Source organism: Bombina bombina, chromosome 3, assembly GCF_027579735.1.
Source record: "Bombina bombina isolate aBomBom1 chromosome 3, aBomBom1.pri, whole genome shotgun sequence".
NCBI classification, from domain to species: domain Eukaryota; kingdom Metazoa; phylum Chordata; class Amphibia; order Anura; family Bombinatoridae; genus Bombina; species Bombina bombina.
Window position 1 is genome coordinate 39,772,564 of NC_069501.1, and position 25,924 is coordinate 39,798,487.

The 25,924-nt window shown below is 36.4% G+C and overlaps 1 protein-coding gene across 1 annotated transcript in view; it reads right to left on the bottom strand.

Annotated features, from left to right (window-relative positions):
- The window catches only part of LOC128652838 (homogentisate 1,2-dioxygenase), a 149,227-nt gene that overhangs the window by 37,098 nt on the left and 86,205 nt on the right, over positions 1 to 25,924 (bottom strand). Inside the window, exon 10 of the mRNA XM_053705801.1 lies at positions 25,572 to 25,696. Coding sequence (XP_053561776.1) covers positions 25,572 to 25,696 — 125 coding nt within the window. The remainder of the gene's footprint in view (positions 1 to 25,571; positions 25,697 to 25,924) is intronic.

The window sequence follows — 25,924 nt, forward strand, 5'->3', positions numbered from 1 at the left end:
TCCGACGTGGAGCATCCTCTTCTGTTCCCGGCCGACGAATGAATGAAGGTTCCTTTAAGTGACGTCATCCAAGATGGCGTCCCTTGAATTCCGATTGGTTGATAGAATCCTATCAGCCAATCAGAATTAAGGTAGGAAAAATCCTATTGGCTGATGCTATCAGCCAATCGGATTGAAGTTCAATCCGATTGGCTGATCCAATCAGTCAATAGGATTGAGCTCACATTCTATTGGCTGATTGGAACAGTCAGAGGATGCTCCGCATCGGATGTCTTGCAGAGGGATCCGCTCCGATCCGGTTGGAAGAAGATAGAAGATGCCGCCTGGATGAAGAGTTCTGCCAGTCTGGATGTCCTCTTCTGCCCGGATTGGATGAAGACTTCAGCCTGGATTGAATGAAGACTTCGGCCTGGCTGGGTGAAGACGGATCAAGGTAGGGTGATCTTCAGGGGGTTAGTGTTAGGTTTTTTTAAGGGGGGATTGGGTGGGTTTTAGAGTAGGGGTATGTGGGTGGTGGGTTGTAATGTTAGGGGGTATTGTATTTTCTTTTTACAGGTAAAAGAGCTGATTACTTTGGGGCAATGCCCCGCAAAAGGCCCTTTTGAGGGCTATTTGTAATTTAGTATAGGGTAGGGAATTTTATTATTTTGGGGGGCTTTTTTTATTTTATTAGGGGGATTAGATTAGGTGTAATTAGTTTAAAAAAAAATTAATTTCTTTTTTATTTTCTGTAATTTAGTGGGGTTTTTTCGTAATTTAGTTTATTTAATTTAATTGTAATTAGTTTAATTTAATTTAGTTAATTTATTTATTTATAGAGTAGTATTAGGTGTAATTGTAACTTAGGTTAGGATTTATTTTACAGGTAATTTTGTATTTATTTAAGCTAGGTAGTTATTAAATAGTTAATAACTATTTAATAACTATTGTACCTAGTTAAAATAAATACAAAGTTGCCTGTAAAATAAAAATAATCCTAAAATAGCTATAATGTAACTATTAGTTATATTGTAGCTATATTAGGGTTTATTTTATAGGTAAGTATTTAGTTTTAAATAGGATTAATTTAATTATAGTAATTTTATTTATATTTATTTAAATTAGATTTAAGTTAGGGGGTGTTAGGGTTAGGGTTAGAATTAGGTTTAGGGGTTAATACATTTAGTTATAGTGGCGGCGACGTTGGTGGCGGCAGATTAGGGGTTAATAAATGTAATATAGTTGCGGCGACATTGGGGGTGGCAAATTAGGGGTTAATAAATATAATGTAGGTGTCGACAATGTTAGGGGCAGCAGATTAGGGGTTCATAAGTATAATGTAGGTGGCGGCGGTGTCCGGAGTGGCAAATTAGGGGTTAATAATATAATGCAGGTGGCGACGATGTCGGGGGCAGCAGATTAGGGGTTAATAAGTGTAAGATTAGGGGTGTTTAGACTCGGGGTTCATGTTAGGGTGTTAGGTGCAGACATAACTTTAATTTTCAGAATATGAATAAGGTAATCCAGCGCTAAGATGACTCCTATGCTATGATACACAAAGAGGGTCTAACCAACCCCCCAAAAAACAAAGTGTAGGATATTAAAAGGGGTGTACACAGCGCCAACAGAGGCCAAGGGGTCGTTATACACACTAGTGAAATATGATAACATATATTTATTGACCAGATACAATAAAAGATGCAATGAAATTAAAACAAGCAATAAAATTAAAACAATTTGGATATAAATAGATATTAAAAATTGTGGAACAGGTACAGAAATCCTTGTTCCTTACAATTGTGCAAGAAGGGGGGTCTCGTTGATGAGACTGGAATACAAGTTAAATGCGATGTACCAACTAGCAAGTGAAATAAAAACTACTGGTAGAGAAAAGCAAGTGTTAATAAAAACACTGGTAAAAAACACAGATAATTACTGGTGACAATGTCTCAGTCAAGCTAAATACAGATGATACTGAAAGGAGTCAGATTATGGTGATAAACATAAAAAATATAATCTGAAATATAACTTTATTAGATTAAAAGCAGCTGATTACTGGTGACGATGTCCCAGTAAAGGGCTGAATGTAATAGCTGGTAATGCAAATGCAGCACGATAAAACGGCCTGCAGTTATGGATCCATATCTGAGGGATAGCCTAAGAGAACTTTGAAACGATGTGATAGTAAAGGGGTCAAGAGCGAAATCCGCTCCCAAACAACAAATACAAACAACAAATGTGAAGTGCCGTCGCACAATATAAGCAAGTGTGATAAACACAGATTTTACAATCAAAAGCAGACGTACAATAATAATCAAAACAGTGGGTTAACAGAGAATGGGGATAACCAGATGAATAAAGAGTGTGTAGCTCAGTGACAAATGAAAAAATGTGAACAAACGTTAAAAAAAACAAAAAATTCCGATAATGGGTGTTCAATACAAAATTCAAAAAACTGTTGTTCAAAAGACTGTTCAAAAAATATACAAAACAAGTGTCCAAATCAAGTCAGTGAAGAAATAATAAACCAACGTTAACGTATTATCCAAATGCAAAAGTAATCAATTGGTGAAGTGCTCACAATAGAAAAAAAGGAGGGGACCTTGGATCCCAATGCGTCCTAATGGAAATCAGCTGCTCCTGTGATATACTGGTCGAGTCCTAGAATAAAAAATAAAACATAGCGTGGCACAGTTTCCATAAACTCAGAAATATTGAAAAGATGCTTACCAATGGGTCTACGCGTTTCGGTCCTCAGTGGACCTTTATCAAGACTGGTACATTGGTAAGCTAAGCACCTTTATATAGAGATCATAATTCTGTGACCGGAAGTGACTGACACTGATTCTACTTCCGGTATCGTTACTTATTTCAATAGTGATGGATTATTTGTTGTGATCAAGTTGTACTTTACACCTTTCATTTGTTAATGAAGTCCATTTAGATGGTTTGTATACAGAATTTTTCTCGGCTTATACTATGGTTATGATACTCGAGTTGGAAATGACACTTCCGGTGGAAGTTCCCAGGTCCGTTAATATAAACAGACATGGCGTCACTTCCGGTTGTGAGTTTCAATCTTGGGTGTTAAATCGAGTCTACCTTGATTGTAAATCACCAATCAATCAGGTGGTCTTATCACAGGGCCATCTGGTGTTTCTTTTTGCGATCGTAAAAAGCATATTCGTATCGCTGATCTTAGGTATATTGGCGGAACAGGGGCTCAGCCGTCACTTCCGGTTTACGGATGTTGCGATAAAGGCCAAAATGGCCTCATCTCATTATGATTTCTAAAAATAAAACCATTAATACAGTTATCACTTCAAATTAATTTGTTCAATTGTATAGTGCTGGACAAATACAGAGTAGTTCATTTTGTCATGACATCACAATTCATACGTTCTGTTAGTGACTAACAAAGGTGTGTAAAAGATACCTGACCTGATTGGTTCAAACTTTCTGGAACATCCTACTGTGTCTCTTATAAATGAAATGTTTCATAGTGTGTATAGCAATATGAAATCATAAACGATCAAACTAAAAGATTGAAGAACAGAGTGGGAACACTGGAGCTGTGCTCTAATCACACCTTACATAAGGGTTAGAGATAGAGATGTCAAAGAATAAATGCCTGCGATCAACTATTAATGATGATAGATAAACATAGTTGATCGCAATAGTTGATCGCAGGCATTTATTCTTTGACATCTCTATCTCTAACCCTTATGTAAGGTGTGATTAGAGCACAGCTCCAGTGTTCCCACTCTGTTCTTCAATCTTTTAGTTTGATCGTTTATGATTTCATATTGCTATACACACTATGAAACATTTCATTTATAAGAGACACAGTAGGATGTTCCAGAAAGTTTGAACCAATCAGGTCAGGTATCTTTTACACACCTTTGTTAGTCACTAACAGAACGTATGAATTGTGATGTCATGACAAAATGAACTACTCTGTATTTGTCCAGCACTATACAATTGAACAAATTAATTTGAAGTGATAACTGTATTAATGGTTTTATTTTTAGAAATCATAATGAGATGAGGCCATTTTGGCCTTTATCGTAACATCCGTAAACCGGAAGTGACGGCTGAGCCCCTGTTCCGCCAATATACCTAAGATCAGCGTTACGAATATGCTTTTTACGATCGCAAAAAGAAACACCAGATGGCCCTGTGATAAGACCACCTGATTGGTTGGTGATTTACAATCAAGGTAGACTCGATTTAACACCCAAGATTGAAACTCACAACCGGAAGTGACGCCATGTCTGTTTATATTAACGGACCTGGGAACTTCCACCGGAAGTGTCATTTCCAACTCGAGTATCATAACCATAGTATAAGCCGAGAAAAATTCTGTATACAAACCATCTAAATGGACTTCATTAACAAATGAAAGGTGTAAAGTACAACTTGATCACAACAAATAATCCATCACTATTGAAATAAGTAACGATACCGGAAGTAGAATCAGTGTCAGTCACTTCCGGTCACAGAATTATGATCTCTATATAAAGGTGCTTAGCTTACCAATGTACCAGTCTTGATAAAGGTCCACTGAGGACCGAAACGCATAGACCCATTGGTAAGCATCTTTTCAATATTTCTGAGTTTATGGAAACTGTGCCACGCTATGTTTTATTTTTGATTCTAGGACTCGACCAGTATATCACAGGAGCAGCTGATTTCCATTAGGACGCATTGGGATCCAAGGTCCCCTCCTTTTTTTCTATTGTGAGCACTTCACCAATTGATTACTTTTGCATTTGGATAATACGTTAACGTTGGTTTATTATTTCTTCACTGACTTGATTTGGACACTTGTTTTGTATATTTTTTGAACAGTCTTTTGAACAACAGTTTTTTGAATTTTGTATTGAACACCCATAATCGGAATTTTTTGGTTTTTTTAACGTTTGTTCACATTTTTTCATTTGTCACTGAGCTACACACTCTTTATTCATCTGGTTATCCCCATTCTCTGTTAACCCACTGTTTTGATTATTATTGTACATCTGCTTTTGATTGTAAAATCTGTGTTTATCACACTTGCTTATATTGTGCGACGGCACTTCACATTTGTTGTTTGTATTTGTTGTTTGGGAGCGGATTTCGCTCTTGACCCCTTTACTATCACATCGTTTCAAAGTTCTCTTAGGCTATCCCTCAGATATGGATCCATAACTGCAGGCCGTTTTATCGTGCTGCATTTGCATTACCAGCTATTACATTCAGCCCTTTACTGGGACATCGTCACCAGTAATCAGCTGCTTTTAATCTAATAAAGTTATATTTCAGATTATATTTTTTTATGTTTATCACCATAATCTGACTCCTTTCAGTATCATCTGTATTTAGCTTGACTGAGACATTGTCACCAGTAATTATCTGTGTTTTTTACCAGTGTTTTTATTAACACTTGCTTTTCTCTACCAGTAGTTTTTATTTCACTTGCTAGTTGGTACATCGCATTTAACTTGTATTCCAGTCTCATCAACGAGACCCCCCTTCTTGCACAATTGTAAGGAACAAGGATTTCTGTACCTGTTCCACAATTTTTAATATCTATTTATATCCAAATTGTTTTAATTTTATTGCTTGTTTTAATTTCATTGCATCTTTTATTGTATCTGGTCAATAAATATATGTTATCATATTTCACTAGTGTGTATAACGACCCCTTGGCCTCTGTTGGCGCTGTGTACACCCCTTTTTATATCCATAACTTTAATTTTCCCAAAGGAAACAATGGGGCTGCGTTAGGAGCTGAACGCTGCTTTTTTGCAGGTGTTAGATTTTTTTCAGCCGTCTCAGCCCCATTGTTTCCTATGGGGAAATCGTGCACGAGCACGTTTTAGCCAGCTTACTACTACTACCATAAGCAACGCTGGTATTACAGTGAGAAGTGAAGCTAAATTTGCTCAACACTCACTTTTCTGAGGCTAACGCAGCCATTCAGAAAACTTGTAATACCAGCGTTGTTTAAAGTGAGCGCTGGGATAAAAAGGCTCGTTAGCAACGCACGGCTTTACCGACAAAACTCGTAATCTAGCAGTATGTAATGCACAGATACTATGTAATGCACAAATACTATGTAATGCACAAATACTATGTAATGCACAGATACTATGTAATACACAAATACTATGTAATGCACAGATACTATGTAATGCACAAATACTATGTAATGCACAAATACTATGTAATGCACAGATACTATGTAATGCACAAATACTATGTAATGCACAAATACTATGTAATGCACAAATACTATGTAATGCACAAATACCATGTAATGCACAAATACTATGTAATGCACAAATACTATGTAATGCACAAATACTATGTAATGCACAAATACTATGTAATGCACAGATACCATGTAATGCACAGATACTATGTAATGCACAGATACTATGTAATGCACAGATACTATGTAACGCACAAATACTATGTAACGCACAAATACTATGTAATGCACAAATACTATGTAATGCACAAATACTATGTAATGCACAGATACCATGTAACGCACAAATACTATGTAACGCACAAATACTATGTAATGCACAAATACTATGTAATGCACAAATACTATGTAATGGACAGATACTATGTAATGCACAGATACCATGTAATGCACAAATACTATGTAATGCACAAATAATATGCAATGCACAGATACCATGTAATGCACAGATACCATGTAATGCACAAATACTATGTAATGCACAGATACTATGTAATGCACAGATACCATGTAATGCACAAATACTATGTAATGCACAGATACTATGTAATGCACAGATACCATGTAATGCACAAATACTATGTAATGCACAGATACCATGTAATGCACAGATACCATGTAATGCACAAATACTATGTAATGCACAAATACTATGTAATGCACAAACACTATGTAATGCACAAATAATATGCAATGCACAAATATTATGTAATGCACAAATACTATGTAATGCACAGATACCATGTAATGCACAAACACTATGTAATGCACAAATACTATGTAATGCACAAATACTATGCAATGCACAAATACTATGTAATGCACAGATACTATGTAATGCACAAATACTATGTAATGCACAAATACTATGTAATGCACAGATACTATGTAATGCACAAATACTATGCAATGCACAAATACTATGTAATGCACAAATACTATGTAATGCACAGATACTATGTAATGCACAAATACTATGTAATGCACAAATACTATGCAATGCACAAATACTATGTAATGCACAAATACTATGTAATGCACAGATACTATGTAATGCACAAATACTATGTAATGCACAAATACTATGTAACGCACAAATACTATGCAATGCACAAATACTATGCAATGCACAAATACTATGTAATGCACAAATAATATGCAATGCACAAATATTATGTAATGCACAAATACTATGCAATGCACAAATACTATGTAATGCACAAATACTATGCAATGCACAAATACTATGTAATGCACAAATACTATGCAATGCACAAATACTATGCAATGCACAAATACTATGTAATGCACAGATATTATGTAATGCACAGATACTATGTAATGCACAAATACTATGCAATGCACAAATACTATGTAACGCACAAATACTATGCAATGCACAAATACTATGTAATGCACAGATACTATGTAATGCACAGATACTATGTAATGTACAGATACTATGTAATTCACAAATACTATGTAATGCACAAATACTATGTAATGCACAGATACTATGTAATGCACAGATACTATGTAATTCACAAATATTATGCAATGCACAAATACTATGCAATGCACAAATACTATGCAATACACAAATACTATGCAATGCACAAATACTATGCAATGCACAAATACTATGTAATGCACAAATACTATGTAATGCACAAATACCATGTAATGCACAAATACTATGCAATGCACAAATACTATGTAATGCACAAATGCTATGTAATGCACAAATACCATGTAATGCACAAATACTATGCAATGCACAAATACTATGTAATGCACAAATGCTATGTAATGCACAAATACTATGTAATGCACAAATACCATGTAATGCACAAATACCATGTAATCCACAAATGCTATGTAATGCACAGATACTATGTAATGCACAAATACTATCGCCTAGATTACGAGTTTGGCGTTAGGGTTAAAAAGCAGCGTTAAGGGGTCCTAACGCTGCTTTTTAACGCCCGCTGGTATAACGAGTCTGGCAGGTACAGGTGTACCGCTCACTTTTCTTCTGCGACTCGAGGCTACCGCAAATCCCCTTACGTCAATTGTGTATCCTATCTTTTTAATGGGATTTGACTACTGCTGGTATTATGAGTCTTGGAAGAAGTGAGCGGTACAGCCTCTACCTCCAAGACTCCTACCGCATTTAAAAGTCAGTAGTTAAGAGTTTTATGGGCTAACGCCGGAACATAAAGCTCTTAACTAAAATGCTAAAAAGTACACTAACACCCATGAACTACCTATGAACCCCTAAACCGAGCCCCCCCGCACATCGCAAACACTATATTAAAAATGTTTAACCCCTAATCTGCCGACTGGACATCGCCGGCACTTTAATAAATGTATTAACTCCTAAACCTCGCAAACACTAGAATAAATTTTATTAACCCCTAATATGCCGTCCCCAACGTCGCCACCACCTACCTACATTTATTAACCCCTAATATTCCGCCCCCAACGTCGCCGCTACTATATTAAATGTATTAACCCCTAAACCTAAGTCTAACCCTAACCCTAACACCCCCTAACTTTAAACTAATTTAAATAAATATAAATAAAATTACTATAATTAAATAAATTAATCCTATTTAAAACTAAATACTTACCTATAAAATAAACCCTAATATAGCTACAATATAACTAATAGTTACATTATAGCTATTTTAGGATTTATTTTTATTTTACAGGCGACTGTATTTATTTTAACTAGGTACAATAGTTATTAAATAGTTATTAACTATTAATAACTACCTAGCTTAAATAAATACAAAATTACCTGTAAAATAAATCCTAACCTAAGTTACAATTACACCTAACACTACTCTATAAATAAATAAACTAAATTAAATTAAACTAATTACAATTAAATTAAATAAACTAAATTACGAAAAAAACAAACACTAAATTACAGAAAATAAAAAAGAAATTACAATTTTTTAAACTAATTACACTTAATCTAATCCCCCTAATAAAATAAAAAAGCCCCCCAAAATAATAAAATTCCCTACCCTATACTAAATTACAAATATCCCTTAAAAGGGCCTTTTGCGGGGCATTGCCCCAAAGTAATCAGCTCTTTTACCTGTAAAAAGAAAATACAATACCCCCCAACATTACAACCCACCGCCCACATACCCCTACTCTAAAACCCACCCAATCCCCCCTTAAAAAAAAATAACACTAACCCCCTGAAGATCACCCTACCTTGAGCCATCTTCACCCAGCCGGGCCGAAGTCTTCATCCAATCCGGTCCGAAGTCTTCATCCAATCTGGGCAGAAGAGGACATCCAGACCGGCAGAACTTTTCATCCAGACGGCATCTTCTATCTTCTTCCAACCGGAGCGGATCCATCTTCAAGACATCCGACGTGGAGCATCCTCTTCTGTTCCCGGCCGACGAATGAATGAAGGTTCCTTTAAGTGACGTCATCCAAGATGGCGTCCCTTGAATTCCGATTGGCTGATAGAATCCTATCAGCCAATCAGAATTAAGGTAGGAAAAATCCTATTGGCTGATGCTATCAGCCAATCGGATTGAAGTTCAATCCGATTGGCTGATCCAATCAGTCAATAGGATTGAGCTCACATTCTATTGGCTGATTGGAACAGTCAGAGGATGCTCCGCATCGGATGTCTTGCAGAGGGATCCGCTCCGATCCGGTTGGAAGAAGATAGAAGATGCCGCCTGGATGAAGAGTTCTGCCAGTCTGGATGTCCTCTTCTGCCCGGATTGGATGAAGACTTCAGCCTGGATTGAATGAAGACTTTGGCCTGGCTGGGTGAAGACGGATCAAGGTAGGGTGATCTTCAGGGGGTTAGTGTTAGGTTTTTTTAAGGGGGGATTGGGTGGGTTTTAGAGTAGGGGTATGTGGGTGGTGGGTTGTAATGTTAGGGGGTATTGTATTTTCTTTTTACAGGTAAAAGAGCTGATTACTTTGGGGCAATGCCCCGCAAAAGGCCCTTTTGAGGGCTATTTGTAATTTAGTATAGGGTAGGGAATTTTATTATTTTGGGGGGCTTTTTTTATTTTATTAGGGGGATTAGATTAGGTGTAATTAGTTTAAAAAAAAATTAATTTCTTTTTTATTTTCTGTAATTTAGTGTGGTTTTTTCGTAATTTAGTTTATTTAATTTAATTGTAATTAGTTTAATTTAATTTAGTTAATTTATTTATTTATAGAGTAGTATTAGGTGTAATTGTAACTTAGGTTAGGATTTATTTTACAGGTAATTTTGTATTTATTTAAGCTAGGTAGTTATTAAATAGTTAATAACTATTTAATAACTATTGTACCTAGTTAAAATAAATACAAAGTTGCCTGTAAAATAAAAATAATCCTAAAATAGCTATAATGTAACTATTAGTTATATTGTAGCTATATTAGGGTTTATTTTATAGGTAAGTATTTAGTTTTAAATAGGATTAATTTAATTATAGTAATTTTATTTATATTTATTTAAATTAGATTTAAGTTAGGGGGTGTTAGGGTTAGGGTTAGAATTAGGTTTAGGGGTTAATACATTTAGTTATAGTGGCGGCGACGTTGGTGGCGGCAGATTAGGGATTAATAAATGTAATATAGTTGCGGCGACATTGGGGGTGGCAAATTAGGGGTTAATAAATATAATGTAGGTGTCGACAATGTTAGGGGCAGCAGATTAGGGGTTCATAAGTATAATGTAGGTGGCGGCGGTGTCCGGAGCGGCAAATTAGGGGTTAATAATATAATGCAGGTGGCGACGATGTCGGGGGCAGCAGATTAGGGGTTAATAAGTGTAAGATTAGGGGTGTTTAGACTCGGGGTTCATGTTAGGGTGTTAGGTGCAGACATAACTTTAATTTTCAGAATATGAATAAGGTAATCCAGCGCTAAGATGACTCCTATGCTATGATACACAAAGAGGGTCTAACCAACCCCCCAAAAAACAAAGTGTAGGATATAAAAAGGGGTGTACACAGCGCCAACAGAGGCCAAGGGGTCGTTATACACACTAGTGAAATATGATAACATATATTTATTGACCAGATACAATAAAAGATGCAATGAAATTAAAACAAGCAATAAAATTAAAACAATTTGGATATAAATAGATATTAAAAATTGTGGAACAGGTACAGAAATCCTTGTTCCTTACAATTGTGCAAGAAGGGGGGTCTCGTTGATGAGACTGGAATACAAGTTAAATGCGATGTACCAACTAGCAAGTGAAATAAAAACTACTGGTAGAGAAAAGCAAGTGTTAATAAAAACACTGGTAAAAAACACAGATAATTACTGGTGACAATGTCTCAGTCAAGCTAAATACAGATGATACTGAAAGGAGTCAGATTATGGTGATAAACATAAAAAATATAATCTGAAATATAACTTTATTAGATTAAAAGCAGCTGATTACTGGTGACGATGTCCCAGTAAAGGGCTGAATGTAATAGCTGGTAATGCAAATGCAGCACGATAAAACGGCCTGCAGTTATGGATCCATATCTGAGGGATAGCCTAAGAGAACTTTGAAACGATGTGATAGTAAAGGGGTCAAGAGCGAAATCCGCTCCCAAACAACAAATACAAACAACAAATGTGAAGTGCCGTCGCACAATATAAGCAAGTGTGATAAACACAGATTTTACAATCAAAAGCAGACGTACAATAATAATCAAAACAGTGGGTTAACAGAGAATGGGGATAACCAGATGAATAAAGAGTGTGTAGCTCAGTGACAAATGAAAAAATGTGAACAAACGTTAAAAAAAACAAAAAATTCCGATAATGGGTGTTCAATACAAAATTCAAAAAACTGTTGTTCAAAAGACTGTTCAAAAAATATACAAAACAAGTGTCCAAATCAAGTCAGTGAAGAAATAATAAACCAACGTTAACGTATTATCCAAATGCAAAAGTAATCAATTGGTGAAGTGCTCACAATAGAAAAAAAGGAGGGGACCTTGGATCCCAATGCGTCCTAATGGAAATCAGCTGCTCCTGTGATATACTGGTCGAGTCCTAGAATCAAAAATAAAACATAGCGTGGCACAGTTTCCATAAACTCAGAAATATTGAAAAGATGCTTACCAATGGGTCTACGCGTTTCGGTCCTCAGTGGATCTTTATCAAGACTGGTACATTGGTAAGCTAAGCACCTTTATATAGAGATCATAATTCTGTGACCGGAAGTGACTGACACTGATTCTACTTCCGGTATCGTTACTTATTTCAATAGTGATGGATTATTTGTTGTGATCAAGTTGTACTTTACACCTTTCATTTGTTAATGAAGTCCATTTAGATGGTTTGTATACAGAATTTTTCTCGGCTTATACTATGGTTATGATACTCGAGTTGGAAATGACACTTCCGGTGGAAGTTCCCAGGTCCGTTAATATAAACAGACATGGCGTCACTTCCGGTTGTGAGTTTCAATCTTGGGTGTTAAATCGAGTCTACCTTGATTGTAAATCACCAATCAATCAGGTGGTCTTATCACAGGGCCATCTGGTGTTTCTTTTTGCGATCGTAAAAATCATATTCGTATCGCTGATCTTAGGTATATTGGCGGAACAGGGGCTCAGCCGTCACTTCCGGTTTACGGATGTTGCGATAAAGGCCAAAATGGCCTCATCTCATTATGATTTCTAAAAATAAAACCATTAATACAGTTATCACTTCAAATTAATTTGTTCAATTGTATAGTGCTGGACAAATACAGAGTAGTTCATTTTGTCATGACATCACAATTCATACGTTCTGTTAGTGACTAACAAAGGTGTGTAAAAGATACCTGACCTGATTGGTTCAAACTTTCTGGAACATCCTACTGTGTCTCTTATAAATGAAATGTTTCATAGTGTGTATAGCAATATGAAATCATAAACGATCAAACTAAAAGATTGAAGAACAGAGTGGGAACACTGGAGCTGTGCTCTAATCACACCTTACATAAGGGTTAGAGATAGAGATGTCAAAGAATAAATGCCTGCGATCAACTATTAATGATGATAGATAAACATAGTTGATCGCAATAGTTGATCGCAGGCATTTATTCTTTGACATCTCTATCTCTAACCCTTATGTAAGGTGTGATTAGAGCACAGCTCCAGTGTTCCCACTCTGTTCTTCAATCTTTTAGTTTGATCGTTTATGATTTCATATTGCTATACACACTATGAAACATTTCATTTATAAGAGACACAGTAGGATGTTCCAGAAAGTTTGAACCAATCAGGTCAGGTATCTTTTACACACCTTTGTTAGTCACTAACAGAACGTATGAATTGTGATGTCATGACAAAATGAACTACTCTGTATTTGTCCAGCACTATACAATTGAACAAATTAATTTGAAGTGATAACTGTATTAATGGTTTTATTTTTAGAAATCATAATGAGATGAGGCCATTTTGGCCTTTATCGCAACATCCGTAAACCGGAAGTGACGGCTGAGCCCCTGTTCCGCCAATATACCTAAGATCAGCGATACGAATATGCTTTTTACGATCGCAAAAAGAAACACCAGATGGCCCTGTGATAAGACCACCTGATTGATTGGTGATTTACAATCAAGGTAGACTCGATTTAACACCCAAGATTGAAACTCACAACCGGAAGTGACGCCATGTCTGTTTATATTAACGGACCTGGGAACTTCCACCGGAAGTGTCATTTCCAACTCGAGTATCATAACCATAGTATAAGCCGAGAAAAATTCTGTATACAAACCATCTAAATGGACTTCATTAACAAATGAAAGGTGTAAAGTACAACTTGATCACAACAAATAATCCATCACTATTGAAATAAGTAACGATACCGGAAGTAGAATCAGTGTCAGTCACTTCCGGTCACAGAATTATGATCTCTATATAAAGGTGCTTAGCTTACCAATGTACCAGTCTTGATAAAGGTCCACTGAGGACCGAAACGCATAGACCCATTGGTAAGCATCTTTTCAATATTTCTGAGTTTATGGAAACTGTGCCACGCTATGTTTTATTTTTGATTCTAGGACTCGACCAGTATATCACAGGAGCAGCTGATTTCCATTAGGACGCATTGGGATCCAAGGTCCCCTCCTTTTTTTCTATTGTGAGCACTTCACCAATTGATTACTTTTGCATTTGGATAATACGTTAACGTTGGTTTATTATTTCTTCACTGACTTGATTTGGACACTTGTTTTGTATATTTTTTGAACAGTCTTTTGAACAACAGTTTTTTGAATTTTGTATTGAACACCCATAATCGGAATTTTTTGGTTTTTTTAACGTTTGTTCACATTTTTTCATTTGTCACTGAGCTACACACTCTTTATTCATCTGGTTATCCCCATTCTCTGTTAACCCACTGTTTTGATTATTATTGTACATCTGCTTTTGATTGTAAAATCTGTGTTTATCACACTTGCTTATATTGTGCGACGGCACTTCACATTTGTTGTTTGTATTTGTTGTTTGGGAGCGGATTTCGCTCTTGACCCCTTTACTATCACATCGTTTCAAAGTTCTCTTAGGCTATCCCTCAGATATGGATCCATAACTGCAGGCCGTTTTATCGTGCTGCATTTGCATTACCAGCTATTACATTCAGCCCTTTACTGGGACATCGTCACCAGTAATCAGCTGCTTTTAATCTAATAAAGTTATATTTCAGATTATATTTTTTATGTTTATCACCATAATCTGACTCCTTTCAGTATCATCTGTATTTAGCTTGACTGAGACATTGTCACCAGTAATTATCTGTGTTTTTTACCAGTGTTTTTATTAACACTTGCTTTTCTCTACCAGTAGTTTTTATTTCACTTGCTAGTTGGTACATCGCATTTAACTTGTATTCCAGTCTCATCAACGAGACCCCCCTTCTTGCACAATTGTAAGGAACAAGGATTTCTGTACCTGTTCCACAATTTTTAATATCTATTTATATCCAAATTGTTTTAATTTTATTGCTTGTTTTAATTTCATTGCATCTTTTATTGTATCTGGTCAATAAATATATGTTATCATATTTCACTAGTGTGTATAACGACCCCTTGGCCTCTGTTGGCGCTGTGTACACCCCTTTTTATATCCATAACTTTAATTTTCCCAAAGGAAACAATGGGGCTGCGTTAGGAGCTGAACGCTGCTTTTTTGCAGGTGTTAGATTTTTTTCAGCCGTCTCAGCCCCATTGTTTCCTATGGGGAAATCGTGCACGAGCACGTTTTAGCCAGCTTACTACTACTACCATAAGCAACGCTGGTATTACAGTGAGAAGTGAAGCTAAATTTGCTCAACACTCACTTTTCTGAGGCTAACGCAGCCATTCAGAAAACTTGTAATACCAGCGTTGTTTAAAGTGAGCGCTGGGATAAAAAGGCTCGTTAGCAACGCACGGCTTTACCGACAAAACTCGTAATCTAGCAGTATGTAATGCACAGATACTATGTAATGCACAAATACTATGTAATGCACAAATACTATGTAATGCACAGATACTATGTAATACACAAATACTATGTAATGCACAAATACTATGTAATGCACAGATACTATGTAATACACAAATACCATGTAATGCACAAATACTATGTAATGCACAGATACTATGTAATGCACAAATACTATGTAATGCACAAATACCATGTAATGCACAAATACTATGTAATGCACAAATACTATGTAATGCAAAGATACTATGTAATACACAAATACTATGTAATGCACAGATACTATGTAATGCACAGATACTATGTAATGCACAAATACTATGTAATGCACAAATACTATGTAATGCACAAATACTATGTAATGCACAGATACTATGTAATGCACAAATACTATGTAATGCACAAATACCATGTAATGCACAAATACTATGTAATGCACAAATACTATGTAATGCACAAATACTATGTAATGCACAGATACCATGTAATGCACAGATACTATGTAATGCACAAATACTATGTAATGCACAGATACTATGTAATGCACAAATACTATGTAATGCACAAATACTATGTAATGCACAAATACCATGTAATGCACAAATACTATGTAATGCACAAATACTATGTAATGCACAAATACTATGTAATGCACAAATACTATGTAATGCACAGATACCATGTAATGCACAGATACCATGTAATGCACAGATACTATGTAATGCACAGATACTATGTAACGCACAGATACTATGTAACGCACAGATACTATGTAATGCACAAATACTATGTAATGCACAAATACTATGTAATGCACAGATACCATGTAACGCACAAATACTATGTAACGCACAAATACTATGTAACGCACAAATACTATGTAATGCACAAATACTATGTAATGCACAAATACTATGTAATGCACAGATACTATGTAATGCACAGATACTATGTAATGCACAGATACCATGTAATGCACAAATACTATGTAATGCACAAATAATATGCAATGCACAGATACCATGTAATGCACAGATACCATGTAATGCACAAATACTATGTAATGCACAGATACTATGTAATGCACAGATACCATGTAATGCACAAATACTATGTAATGCACAGATACTATGTAATGCACAGATACCATGTAATGCACAAATACTATGTAATGCACAGATACCATGTAATGCACAGATACCATGTAATGCACAAATACTATGTAATGCACAAATACTATGTAATGCACAAACACTATGTAATGCACAAATAATATGCAATGCACAAATATTATGTAATGCACAAATACTATGTAATGCACAGATACCATGTAATGCACAAACACTATGTAATGCACAAATACTATGTAATGCACAAATACCATGTAATGCACAAATACCATGTAATGCACAAATACTATGTAATGCACAAATACTATGTAATGCACAAATACTATGTAATGCACAAATACTATGTAATGCACAGATACAAATACTATGCAATGCACAAATACTATGTAATGCACAGATACCATGTAATGCACAAATACCATGTAATGCACAAATACTATGTAATGCACAGATACTATGTAATGCACAAATACTATGCAATGCACAAATACTATGTAATGCACAAATACCATGTAATGCACAAATACTATGTAATGCACAAATACCATGTAATGCACAAATACTATGTAATGCACAAATACTATGCAATGCACAAATACTATGTAATGCACAGATACCATGTAATGCACAGATACTATGTAATGCACAAATACTATGTAATGCACAAATACCATGTAATGCACAAATACTATGTAATGCACAAATACCATGTAATGCACAAATACCATGTAATGCACAAATATCATGTAATGCACAAATACTATGTAATGCACAAATACTATGTAATGCACAAATACTATGTAATGCACAAATACCATGTAATGCACAAATACTATGTAATGCACAAATACCATGTAATGCACAAATACTATGTAATGCACAAATACCATGTAATGCACAAATACCATGTAATGCACAAATGCTATGTAATGCACAAATATCATGTAATGCACAAATACCATGTAATGCACAAATACTATGTAATGCACAAATACTATGTAATGCACAAATACCATGTAATGCACAAATACCATGTAATGCACAAATATCATGTAATGCACAAATACCATGTAATGCACAAATACTATGTAATGCACAAATACTATGTAATGCACAAATACTATGTAATGCACAGATACTATGTAATGCACAAATACCATGTAATGCACAAATACCATGTAATGCACAAATACTATGTAATGCACAAATACCATGTAATGCACAAATACTATGTAATGCACAAATACTATGTAATGCACAGATACTATGTAATGCACAAATACCATGTAATGCACAAATACTATGTAATGCACAGATACCATGTAATGCACAAATACCATGTAATGCACAAATACTATGTAATGCACAAATACTATGTAATGCACAGATACTATGTAATGCACAAATACCATGTAATGCACAAATACTATGTAATGCACAAATACTATGTAATGCACAAATACCATGTAATGCACAAATACTATGTAATGCACAAATACTATGTAATGCACAAATACTATGTAATGCACAAATGCTATGTAATGCACAAATGCCATGTAATGCACAAATACTATGTAATGCACAAATACTATGTAATGCACAAATACCATGTAATGCACAAATACCATGTAATGCACAAATACTATGTAATGCACAAATACTATGTAATGCACAAATACTATGTAATGCACAAATACTATGTAATGCACAAATATTATGTAATGCACAAATACCATGTAATGCACAAATACCATGTAATGCACAAATACTATGTAATGCACAAATATCATGTAATGCACAAATACCATGTAATGCACAAATACCATGTAATGCACAAATACCATGTAATGCACAAATATCATGTAATGCACAAATACCATGTAATGCACAGATACTATGTAATGCACAGATACCATGTAATGCACAAATACTATGTAATGCACAAATACTATGTAATGCACAGATACTATGTAATGCACAAATACTATGTAATGCACAGATACTATGTAATGCACAGATACTATGTAATGCACAAATACTATGTAATGCACAAATACTATGTAATGCACAGATACTATGTAATGCACAAATACCATGTAATGCACAGATACTATGTAATGCACAAATACTATGTAATGCACAGATACTATGTAATGCACAGATACTATGTAATGCACAAATACTATGTAATGCACAGATACTATGTAATGCACAGATACCATGTAATGCACAAATACTATGTAATGCACAGATACTATGTAATGCACAAATACCATGTAATGCACAAATACTATGTAATGCACAAATACTATGTAATGCACAGATACTATGTAATGCACAAATACCATGTAATGCACAAATACTATGTAATGCACAGATACTATGTAATGCACAAATACTATGTAATGAACAAATACCATGTAATGCACAAATACCATGTAATGCACAAATACTATGTAATGCACAAATACTATGTAATGCACAGATACTATGTAATGCACAGATACCATGTAATGCACAAATACTATGTAATGCACAAATACTATGTAATGCACAAATACTATGTAATGCACAAATGCTATGTAATGCACAAATACCATGTAATGCACAAATACTATGTAATGCACAAATACTATGTAATGCACAAATACTATGTAATGCACAAATACCATGTAATGCACAAATACCATGTAATGCACAAATACTATATAATGCACAAATACTATGTAATGCACAAATACTATGTAATGCACAAATACCATGTAATGCACAAATACCATGTAATGCACAAATACTATGTAATGCACAAATACTATGTAATGCACAAATATTATGTAATGCACAAATACCATGTAATGCACAAATATTATGTAATGCACAAATACCATGTAATGCACAAATACTATGTAATGCACAAATATCATGTAATGCACAAATATCATGTAATGCACAAATACCATGTAATGCACAAATACCATGTAATGCACAAATATCATGTAATGCACAAATACCATGTAATGCACAAATACCATGTAATGCACAAATACTATGTAATGCACAAATACTATGTAATGCACAGATACTATGTAATGCACAGATACTATGTAATGCACAAATACCATGTAATGCACAAATACTATGTAATGCACAAATACTATGTAATGCACAAATACTATGTAATGCACAAATACCATGTAATGCACAAATACTATGTAATGCACAGATACTATGTAATGCACAAATACCATGTAATGCACAAATACTATGTAATGCACAAATACTATGTAATGCACAAATACTATGTAATGCACAGATACTATGTAATGCACAAATACTATGTAATGCACAGATACTATGTAATGCACAAATACCATGTAATGCACAGATACTATGTAATGCACAAATACTATGTAATGCACAGATACTATGTAATGCACAGATACTATGTAATGCACAAATACTATGTAATGCACAGATACTATGTAATGCACAGATACCATGTAATGCACAAATACTATGTAATGCACAAATACTATGTAATGCACAAATACTATGTAATGCACAAATACCATGTAATGCACAAATACCATGTAATGCACAAATACTATGTAATGCACAAATACTATGTAATGCACAAATACTATGTAATGCACAAATACTATGTAATGCACAAATACTATGTAATGCACAAATACCATGTAATGCACAAATACCATGTAATGCACAAATACTATGTAATGCACAAATACTATGTAATGCACAAATGCTATGTAATGCACAAATACCATGTAATGCACAAATACTATGCAATGCACAAATACTATGTAATGCACAAATACTATGTAATGCACAAATACCATGTAATGCACAAATACTATGTAATGCACAAATACCGTGTAATGCACAAATACCATGTAATGCACAGATACTATGTAATGTACAGATACTATGTATTGCACAAATACTATGCAATGCACAAATACTATGTAATGCACAAATACCATGTAATGCACAAATACTATGCAATGCACAAATACTATGTAATGCACAAATACTATGTAATGCACAAATACCATGTAATGCACAAATACTATGTAATACACAGTAGGAAGCTGAGCAGCCCTCACATGTTGTTGTGCTGTAATTTATAGCTAACAGCACTTTATCCAGGTGACAACAGGTCTATAATCCGTATAAATGCCCAGTGCACAGAATCACAGAGTGTCAGCACTTGGCAGAGGGAGCTATCATGAAGTCTATTTGTATTTCTGTATATTGGGCATATATAATTCATTGGGGGATATATACTTGTGCCATATGTATTTGGAGATGTTTTGTACTTCAGATACTGGATAGAAATAGAACAAGATATGGAACATTTCACTTGCAAGAAATTGTCTGTAGTTTCTCTGTTTTCATAAACTATTCAGTGGGATAAATGTATCTATGAATGAGTTTGCTTCTGTGTTTTCACTCTGTATTGAGAATAATGGGGTTTAATTTCCGTTACTACTCGCAGCTGATCTTCTGGATACCTTCAGTCAATCATCCATCTCTGGGTGTGGTTTGGCTGCTATTCTCTATGTGGGAGCTGTTTAGCCAATACTGCGATTCTGGTGCATTTTCCCTCAGACGTTCAGCCAATCAGGCGACACCTGCTGCTATTTTACTTTCTACACAGACTGGGACCTAACACACAGATCTGATCTACTGGTCTTAGTGTACGTTAAATTCTTACAAATAATAAAGAAAAAAGCAGACCCCAAACAGTACTCACACTTACATTTAATGGGAGTAATAAACAAATAAGTGAAGTCTGATATTTTGTAAATATAGGAAGAAAAAACAGCCTCAAATAAAATCATTAAGAGTAGGTCCCCATATATATAACAATAACTAATAATAGTAAGTAATACTACAGCTGTCTGTCTCTAAATGAAACACCCTCACTCAGGTACAGCAGTAAAAAATGTAAGAATCACAGTTCAGAATGCTCTGGGTGTAAGTGATCCTGTGTTTGTTCCCAGTCTGTGTATTTTTCCCTGTTTCCCATAGGCCCCTGTTTCCCATGTTAGCTGCTGACCCTGCACAGACAGCCTCTCTCTCGCTGTTCTGGTTGCCTGTGTTTTCTACAGATCACTCATGTCTTTATATACAGATATTACCACACTATTCCCAACCTCAGCTACATGCTTATTCTTTAAGTTCAGATCAGTTAAAGAAAACCCTGACAACCACTTGAGCTGACAATTATCCAGGAACAGAATGTTGGTGAAGGTGCTATTTGCCTTCCTTCCTCTGCTCCATAGATACATGACATATTTAGTAAGAGAACCCTAATCTGATTCTTTGGGCCTCATTATCTTAAGCTCTCTGGGCTTGTGAAATTTTATAATAAATCACACCAGTACTATAAAGCCACTGTCCTACTTCTATAAAGGCAGCTTTAACCGTGTGCAAATCCAGATCTTTGTATGTTGCACTTTCAAACAAATAAATCCAGCTCTGAAAAGTGCTAACAGCCGCTACCCATAAACATATTCATATTCATTCCTATATACATATCTATTATTTCATTGCATTAAAAATTATAATGAAAATGCTCTTCAAAAATCGTATATACAGAAAATGAGATAATTCCTTGAAGCAGCCCCCGCAAGTGTCAGTGTTGGTTTTCAGGTCTGGCCCGGCAACGTTTTCTGTCTCCATCAGACAACCAGGGTTCATGCATCTCCATCAGACAACAGGGATCATGCATCTCCATTAGACAACAGTGATCATCTCCATCAGACAACCAGGGATCACACATCTCCATCAGACAACTAGGGATCATGCATCTCCATCAGATAACCATGGATCATGCATCTCCATCAAAGAACCAGGGATCATGCATCTCCATCAGACAACCATGGATCATGCATCTCCTTAAGATAACCAGAGATCATGTATCTCCATAATACAACACGGGATCATGCATCTCCATCAGACAACCAGAGATCATACATCTCCATCAGACAACCATGAATCGTGCATCTACATCAGATAACCAGAGATCATACATCTCCATCAGACAACCAGGGATCATGCATCTCTATCAGACAACCAGAGATCATACATCTCCATCAGACAACCAGGGATCATGCATCTCTATCAGACAACCAGAGATCATACATCTCCATCAGACAACATGCATCTCCATCAGACAACTAGGGATCACGCATCTCCATCAGACAACTAGGGATCATGCATCTCCATCAGACAACTAGGGATCACGCATCTCCATCAGACAACCAGGGATCACGCATCTCCATCAGACAACCAGAGATCATACATCTCCATCAGACAACCATGAATCGTGCATCTACATCAGATAACCAGAGATCATACATCTCCATCAGACAACCAGGGATCATGCATCTCTATCAGACAACCAGAGATCATACATCTCCATCAGACAACCAGGGATCATGCATCTCTATCAGACAACCAGAGATCATACATCTCCATCAGACAACCAGAGATCATGCATCTCCATCAGACAACTAGGGATCACGCATCTCCATCAGACAACTAGGGATCATGCATCTCCATCAGACAACTAGGGATCACGCATCTCCATCAGACAACCAGGGATCACGCATCTCCATCAGACAACCAGGGATCACGCATCTCCATCAGACAACCAGGGATCACGCATCTCTATCAGACAACCAGGGATCACGCATCTCCATCAAAGAACCAGGGATCATGCATCTCCATCAGACAACCATGGATTATGCATCTCCTTAAGATAACCAGAGATCATGTATCTCCATAATACAACACGGGATCATGCATCTCCATCAGACAACCAGAGATCATACATCTCCATCAGACAACCATGAATCATGCATTTCCATCAGATAACCAGAGCTCATACATCTCCATCAGACAACCAGAGATCATGCATCTCCATCAGACAACTAGGGATCACGCATCTCCATCAGACAACCAGGGATCACGCATCTCCATCAGACAACCAGGGATCACGCATCTCCATCAGACAACCAGGGATCACGCATGTCTATCAGACAACCAGGGATCACGCATGTCTATCAGACAACCAGGGATCACGCATCTCCATCAGACAACAGTGATCATCTCCATCAGACAACCAGGGATCACACATCTCCATCAGACAACTAGGGATCATGCATCTCCATCAGACAACTAGAGATCATGCAACTCCATCAGATAACCATGGATCATGCATCTCCATCAAAGAACCAGGGATCATGCATCTCCATCAGACAACCATGGATCATGCACCTCCTTAAGATAACCAGAGATCATGTATCTCCATAATACAACACGGGATCATGCATCTCCATCAGACAACCAGAGATCATACATCTCCATCAGACAACCATGAATCATGCATTTCCATCAGATAACCAGAGCTCATACATCTCCATCAGACAACCAGGGATCATGCATCTCTATCAGACAACCAGAGATCATGCATCTCCATCAGACAACTAGGGATCACGCATCTCCATCAGACAACTAGGGATCATGCATCACCATCAGACAACTAGGGATCATGCATCTCCATCATACAACCATGAATCATGCATTTCCATCTGATAACCAGAGCTCATACATCTCCATCAGACAACCAGGGATCATGCATCTCTATCAGACAACCAGAGATCATGCATCTCCATCAGACAACTAGGGATCACGCATCTCCATCAGACAACTAGGGATCATGCATCACCATCAGACAACTAGGGATCATGCATCACCATCAGACAACTATGGCTTATGCATCTCCATCAGATAGCCAGAGATCATGCATCTCCATCAGAGAACCAGGGATCATGCATCTCCATCAGACAACTAGGGATCATGCATCACCATCATACAACAAGGGATCATGCATCTCCATCAGACAACTAGGGATCATGCATCACCATCATACAACAAGGGATCATGCATCTCCATCAGACAACTAGGGATCATGCATCACCATCATACAAATAGGAATCATGCATCACCATCAGACAACTAGGGATCATGCATCACCATCATACAACAAGGGATCATGCATCTCCATCAGAGAACCAGGGATCATGCATCTCCTTAAGATAACCAGAGATCATACATCTCTATCAGACAGCCATGGATCATGCTTCTCCATCAGACAACCAGAGATCATACATCTCCATCAGACAATCAGGGATCATTCATCTCTATCAGACAACCAGAGATCATGCATCTCCATCAGACAACCAGAGATCATACGTCTCCATCAGACAACCAGAGATCATGCATCTCCATCATACAACAAGGGTTCATGCATCTCCATCATACAACAAGGGTTCATGCATCTCCATCATACAACAAGGGTTCATGCATCTCCATCATACAACAAGGGTTCATGCATCTCCATCATACAACAAGGGATCATGCATCTCCATCAGACAACCAGGGATCATGCATCTCCATCAGACAACCAGAGATCATACGTCTCCATGAGACAACCAGGGATCATGCATCTCCATCAGACAACCAGAAATCATATGTCTTCATCAGACAACTAGGGATAATGCATCTCCATCAGACAACCAGAGATCATTGGAGTCAGAAGGCAAAGAACTCCTTCCCTAAAATCTTGCTGCCCTAGGCACATGCCTAGCTGACCTAGAACAGAACACGCCCCTGCGTTCTAGGCAAGTAAATAACTGAGAGTTGTCAGAGAATGTTAGTAACCTGCTGTGCTGCAAACAGCTTCCCCTGATATTTGCTGATGACTGTGTACCCACTGGGAACCGTCCGGTCTTCATACCAAGCCACAGGGGTGAGGAAATCTCTTGGGTTGGCAAGTCCATTGGCCCCTATAAAAGTAACAGAGCAGTAAAGTTAGGTTGTGTGAATACCTCCTCTACCTGACATGCTTTGCATCACAGACATAAACATAACGTGTGCATCCTGCTAAAACCTGCACATGCTAATTACTAACTTCCTCCCAATTGCACCTTGGCGCACATATATATATATATATATATATATATATATATATATAGCCATGTTTTCCTGGACACTTATGAGTTACACATGCTGCA